This window comes from Amphibalanus amphitrite, unplaced genomic scaffold (assembly GCF_019059575.1).
Source record: "Amphibalanus amphitrite isolate SeventyFive unplaced genomic scaffold, NRLGWU_Aamphi_draft 001361F_arrow, whole genome shotgun sequence".
Taxonomy (NCBI): domain Eukaryota; kingdom Metazoa; phylum Arthropoda; class Thecostraca; order Balanomorpha; family Balanidae; genus Amphibalanus; species Amphibalanus amphitrite.
The window spans coordinates 132216-139053 of NW_024882854.1; the positions used below are offsets into that span (position 1 = coordinate 132216).

General features: G+C 51.5%; 1 protein-coding gene across 3 annotated transcripts; it reads left to right on the plus strand.

Annotated features, from left to right (window-relative positions):
- On the plus strand, positions 1 to 5335 carry LOC122372446 (COP9 signalosome complex subunit 4-like). 3 transcript variants are annotated; one of them, XM_043349616.1, is made up of 6 exons: positions 1 to 134; positions 749 to 872; positions 1654 to 1885; positions 2798 to 3016; positions 3635 to 3862; positions 4457 to 5335. In XM_043349616.1, exons 2-6 carry the CDS (start codon positions 796 to 798, stop codon positions 4913 to 4915), a joined length of 1215 nt encoding a protein of 404 aa, XP_043205551.1. In that variant the 5' UTR covers positions 1 to 134; positions 749 to 795; the 3' UTR covers positions 4916 to 5335. The 3 variants fall into 3 exon arrangements, with proteins under 3 accessions (XP_043205551.1, XP_043205549.1, XP_043205550.1); XM_043349614.1 differs by lacking the exon at positions 1 to 134 and adding an exon at positions 167 to 259; XM_043349615.1 differs by lacking the exon at positions 1 to 134 and adding an exon at positions 436 to 456.
- The last annotated feature ends 1503 nt before the right edge of the window (positions 5336 to 6838 follow it).

Here is a 6838-nt window from a genome sequence, read left to right on the forward strand (position 1 = left end):
CACTTGATTATGTTCTTGAATAGACGCTGTCGCCGCGTACCCCAATTTAATTGGTCATTTGTTGCTGACGTTGGCTGCTGCCGCTATACCATTGGCTTCTACCTGCTACTGACACTCGCAGGCCTGCTCACACGGTAATTCCGAACACTGTGCTGAGTGTTTGCACCTTGTACCCTGCCTTGTACCCGTTTTTGCGTTGGTTTTGCTCTGAATCTCGATCAGTTCTCTATATACCGTGTCTCGATCTTTACATAGCTTGGTGAGTAGAGGTTGTGCGATTATTATTATAGCTTTAGAGACAGATTACAAAGCTTACGTCCAAATAAATTGGGAAATGTGGCCTCATCCAGTTCGCTCAACATGTTCTTGAAACATTGATTTAAGTGATCGTAAAAGGGCCAAGAGTCTTTCCCCAGCTTTTTGCTTAAACTCATTTCTTGACAATCACCTTGGCTGGTAGGGACAATGAACTTGTAGGGCATGACTTTGGGCCATGCGATGTTAACTTTGACTCTGAAGTCAGAGTTGGTAAGATTTTGGTAATTCAAGCTCTGAGCAGAACTGTTAACTCTGATTGACTCTGACTCTGCTTTGACTCTGACTCTGCGGCCCTTCCACAAACAGTTCAATTATTCACTATGTTGGTGCAGTGTGTTATCAGCATACTTTTTCATGCTGAAAGGGAAAATAAGTTTTATCATTATTCACTGATATCCCACATTGACATTCTTTTGCACTATTGTTTCAGGGTGACCCCATTTGTCTGTGCTGCGAGAATCGGCAACTGCCTCTACAATGTCAACTAACGCCATAAAAATGAAGCTGATGGAGCTCTCTGGCAGTGCAGAGTCGCACAAGGAGCTGGTGACCAGGTAAGCGTAGCTGATGATTGGTTCAGTATGCCTTTTTTGGAATGGTTGAATAGGTGGCTGTGGGCCCAGGTGCCCTGCTAAACAGTGCTTGTTGCGAATGACACCATGGACCAGCGTTGGAACTGTGGCCTCTTTCTGGTCCCAGCATTTTATTATCTGGGTGGGCTAACCCCGTCCAGCGCGTAGGCTTTCGCCTTTAGCCTTTCGGGACCCACTTGGAGCTTCGGTTGTTTTTGCCAAGATGTAAAGTGAATAGTCACATGAAGCATATTTAGGGCTAGCCAAACCAGCCTAGTCCAGAGTTATTGTGAATTGTATGCATGTAGATGAAAGAAAAGGGTTTTGTAGAATCGATTTATTTTGAATTTGTATATTCAGAGGCCTTAAATAAGCTCCGTGTGACTACCAACTTCGCATCTCGACTGGAACGAGCCTCGAAAACAGCCGCGGCCCTGAGCGGGTCCCGAAAGACTAAATGCTGGACGGAGCTAACCCACCCGGAAAATACGGCGCCGGGACTAGAAAGAGGCCACAATTCTAACGCTGCCACGGACCCACCACCCGACGTCACCCAAGCTCGGTTCACTGCTGATAATTTAATCCAATGTTAACCATACGACGGATAGATGGTGGCACAGTTTAATGCTAAATTTGTGTAGAAAGATCTGTTTAGGCAGTTTGCATTTCGTTGTGCCATTATTTGGCAAGATCATGCTCCTGACTCAACCAACCTAGCCTTGTTGCTATTTGACAACTGTCTTTCCGTCCGTGTCATGGTCAGGTACTCGTCCCTGCTGGACGCCATTTTCGCCTGCGCTGAGCCCGAGATGCTGGAGGGGGTGCGCCTGTTCGTCCGTCACGTGGTGAACGAAAACGTCAGTTTGGTGATATCGCGTCAGCTGCTGAGCGAGCTGTCCTCGCACCTGCTCCGTCTGCCGGACAACACGGCCCAGCAGGTGGCGCTCTTTGTCCTGGAGACGGTCCAGCCGCGCGCCATCTCCTTCGAGGAACAGGTGGGAATGTTGGTTTGATGTTGGTGGAGCGTGTGAGAACGGTAGCTGATCGTTTAGCGCGCATGGAGGAGATGCGAATGGTGGCGTAGCGTTCGTGTAACCGGAGAAATCGGTAGTGTGATGTTTGTTGTAGAGAACGATGTATTTGTGTAACGAGTCATGAAAGTGGTGTTCGAAGGACATCATGATCGCGGTTGTTCGCATGTGTTTCCGTAACGATGAAGGCCGCTGGCTCGGTGGGTAGGTGAGACAGGATGTTCAGATTGATTTTTTTTTTTCGTTTTTTCACATTTATTGTTTCATCATTTCATCGTACTACACAACAGTCCTCTCTACCTTACAAGTGAAGAGCATCCGACTTGGACGCCGGCCACATCCAAGTCTTATGTCATCGCAAGAGAACCCAGCGAGCCACACAGGACACATAAGCAAGACGTTACACATAGGTACAACCATAAACATATATCTCTAAACAACGCAGCCATCGATGTTCCTGTAAGCTTCCATCACATTCAACAAGTTCGCAATGGTTTCCTTCATGCATAGATGTTCAGAATTTTAGTGCAATGGCCTACGTGGATGACTCAGCTGAATCTCGTACTCGGACGTAGCTACTCTGTGTAGCTAGTATGTAGCTCGTAGCTGCGTCTCTGCTACATGTCACCAGTGACCACTCATCAGCCGTGCCGTGTCCGCCCTCAGCTGGCCATGATCCGCCAGCACCTGCCTTGACCGGTCAGCACCTAACCAGCCGCTTTGTTTCCGCCCTCAGCTGGCCATGATCCGCCAGCACCTGCCTTGACCGGTCAGCACCTAACCAGCCGCTTTGTTTCCGCCCTCAGCTGGCCATGATCCGCCAACACCTGCTGTGAGCTGTCAGCACCTAACCAGCCGTGTTGTTTCCGCCCTCAGCTGGCCATGATCCGCCAGCACCTGGCCGGCGTGTACGAGCGCCAGCAGCGGTGGCGCGAGGCGGCCAAGGTTCTGACCGCCATCCCGCTGGAGACGGGTCAGAAGCAGTACTCGGCAGAGTACCGGCTGCAGACGTACGTCAAGATCGCCCGACTGTGTCTGGAGGAGGACGACCCGGATACGGCCGAGACGTACATCACACGCGCCGGGGTGCTCGTGGTGAGTACACTGGTACTGGTACACCGGTACACTGGTACTTGTATCACCCAGAGACGTACATCACACGCGCCGGGGTGCTCGTGGTGAGTAGACTGGTACTGGTACACTGGTACTGTTACCAACCAGAGACGTACATCATACGCGCCGGGGTGCTCGTGGTGAGTACACTGGTACTGGTACACCGGTACACTGGTACTTGTATCACCCAGAGACGTACATCACACGCGCCGGGGTGCTCGTGGTAAGTAGATATTGTGATATCAGGGCTGTCCAAAAGCATAGAACCCCCATACTGGTGTGCTTGTGAGTACAGTGGCACATCGATCCCCGAATCACCATGACGCATCTACATCTCACGCAGGACGCTGGTGTATCTTACAGTTTGCAATATGTCATGAACAGAAGAGTTTATGTATCACAAATCACCGTCGATGGAATTTTTCACTAAAAACGGAACAGCTTTAATTTTCCATCTTCTTGATTTTCGTTGAAAATGATTTGCCCAACTCTCCCTAAAAAATAGCATTCGTGCATGCACGTTATCGGTGAAATCGACCGATCCATGTCGTCCTGCGCGTCCGGCCACTGATCGCAGCCCGTACCTACTATGTCCGGCAGGGAGCCAGTAAGGACCACGAGCTGCTCGTCCACCACAAGGTGTGCCACGCCCGGGTGCTCGACTACCGGCGCAAGTTTCTGGAGGCGGCCCAGCGCTACATCGACCTCTCGTACATCCCAGAGGTGGAGTCGGGCGAGCGACTGCGGGCGCTCTCCAACGCCATCATATGCACCATCCTGGCCTCGGCCGGCCGGTCCCGCTCCAAAAAACTGGCCACACTGTTCAAGGTAGGTTTCGTTTTGAAGATGATAGAAGCTGGTTTGATATTGGCTGATATGGCTGGCATGTATCCCAGCCTGACTTCTTCGTAGTCGACTGATTTTGTTACGTCCAACTATTTTGTTGCTTTCGCATTGCCTGGTCACTCAGCACGATCGGTGCAGTGAGCCCCGCCCGCAGCTGAAGAACCCATTCTTTCGTGCACCCAGGACGAGCCACCCACTGACCGTTCTGTGACGTACTCCCTGGACGAGCCGTTTACCGACAGCCCTGTATCATACTGCCCACTGGCAGGCAGCCCTCTGTCGTTCGATCAGCTATCCTTCTACTGGCGGCCCTCTGTCGAACTCCCCACTGACAGCCATCTGTCATACTATCAGCTGTCCGTGTACTGACTGTACAGAAACGTGTACGAGGTGTCGTACCGCCCATTGACAGCCCTCTGTCGTGCGGACCTCTGTCATCCCTCTGTCGTGCGATCAGCTGTCCGTCTACTGACGGCCCTCTGTCGTTCCGACCAATGACAGTCCTCTGTCGTATTGTCCGTCTACTGACGTGACTGTGTCGTACAGCTCACTGACCGCCCTCCGTGTCACTCGCAGGATGAACGGTGCCAGTCGCTGCCCGTGTTCACAATCCTCGAGAAGATGTATCTGGACCGGATCATCCGCAAACCGGAGCTGAAGGAGCTGGAAGCGCTGCTGCAGGAGCACCAGAAGGCCACCACGGCCGACGGCTCGACGCTGCTCGACCGCGCCGTGGTCGAGCACAACATTCTCTCCGCCTCCAAAATCTACAGCAACATCTCCTTAGAGTCGCTGGCCGCCCTGCTGGAGGTATCGCCGCGCCGAGCTGAGAAGGTGGCCGCTCAGATGCTCTCCGAGGAACGGATGGCCGGGCGGATCGATCAGATTGACGGCGTGCTCCACTTTCAGCCGGGTGAGCTGGGTGATTGGGACGCCCAGATTCAGGGTCTGTGTGGCCAGGTGAACAGCCTTCTGGAGAAGATAGCGGCGGTCAGTCCCGAGTGGACGGCTCAGGCGGCGGAACAGGTTAATTGAGGGAAGGTTCTGATTGGCAGCGAAGGAGCGACTGTCTTCTCGATATGGACTGCAGACTGAGACGCTGGTGAGTGGCGGGCCCAGTCGTGTACGATCCGGACGACTGTGTAATGTGTATGGTCTCAATGTGGTGAGATCTGTGTTGGTCGGGGTCGGCCAGCGCTTTATGCTGGTGTGGCCGGGTCATCGTACAGCGAGCTCCAAGTGATGCGGTGAACGTGGCCGGTTGCTGCAACCTGCACGGCAGGTGGGTGGAAGCCACCGGGCGGCAGTGACCGCAGTGACGTTTCTATAAGGACCGCAGCGACCGCAGCGACCGCAGTAAGAGGGCGGCGAGGAGTGCCGACGACGCGACTGGCAAACATGTCAGACACAGTAAATGTACGTATACGTGTCCCAATACATGGATGTTGAATTGTTGATGCTTGTGAGCCGTTCTCTCTCATACACATGTGTTTTTTCGGAGGGAACTTATTGACAATAGCAGTAGACTGTTAAACGCCTAACTGCGCAAAATAGTGATAGCGCAGCCGCTAATCCAGTGTCATCTTTTCAACTTTACGAACCTATTGCTGCGTCTATGCTTGTGCTGATAGCTCCATGGTGGCCGTAGGACACAGCCGAGACAATACCAAGTCACGGGCGCCAAAATGTGCTAGAGCTTCATTGCTAGCATAAAAAACAGATTCGTATTCGATCATAGGCCACAATATCTTCAAAATGGTGATGCGAGACATTAACTGAATTCTCAGGAACATTACACAGAATCGTACCCGGTGACCCTGGCGAGCCATCAGCGAAACTCCTGGCGTTGACCTGCGACGATTCACAATGTCTGAGAGAACAACGGTCTACGCCCGCCTTACCGCAGGTGATGAAATGGGATCGGGCAGGTCATGTCTCCAACAGGCTAGGCAAGACAAATCGACTGCTGATCAGTATAAGCGGCGGACATGGCGCAATTCGCGAGACGCTCGGCGTGTTTCTGCCCACGCGTCACGTGCTTTCGCTGACGCAAGGAAGGTCTGCCGACTCTAGCTTTGTATCGAACTGTATGGGAGGCTCACGACCGATTTATTGGGTTGGGATATGGCCTCCACATTAGCCCGCGCCCTGGTGGGGTCTGTTTATAACGCGACCTGGTGGGGGGGGGGCTATTTTTTGCCCCCCCCCTCGTATCTCCGAAACTACTGGACGGATCCGCAAAATTCAAACGGCGTTCGAAAGGCCTGTCAAATTTGTCGAAGGAAACCAAATTTCATTGACCTCGGGGTCACCGATGACGTCACAGGTCAGGTCAAAGATGAAATGTTTCACCGTTCACGGGTCTTCTAGGGAATGCGCTATAACACCGAGGAAAACGCATTTTGTCGAGAATCAGCGATAGGGCGTCAGTTGCCTAGTAGATATGTTGCTATTAGAGGTCACTGACAATACCAGGTCACGTCACAGGTCAGGTCACCAAGGGTCACAGGTCAGGTCACATGAGCCCAACTTTACTAAGGTTGTGTGATGCATGTTTTATGGCCAATTTTTCATTTCCAACTCAATGGTGTTGGTTATAAGACTATCAGGAACGGCTTAGGTCACTTTCTGGTGAAGTTCAGGTCAAGGTCAGGTCAAGGTCAGGCCAAAAAAGGTCAAATTTTAAAGTTGATAGTTTTGAATAAAATGGGTATTGATTCGATGCAGCTCGTCACGGGGAGTCTAATGGTGGTCTTTGTTTTGCGCTACGGGGTCTAGAATTGCTAAAAATTGAGTTTCAAAATTTGACGTCATCAATTTTGTACAGTTTTTTCGCTATAACTTCGCCAAAAAACGAGGTATCAATCTCAAATTCGGTATGTGGATGGAAGGCGGTAAGGACTATCACATATATTCCGGTTTTTGCGAAATTCAAAAAACTTTTTGGATTTTTTGATC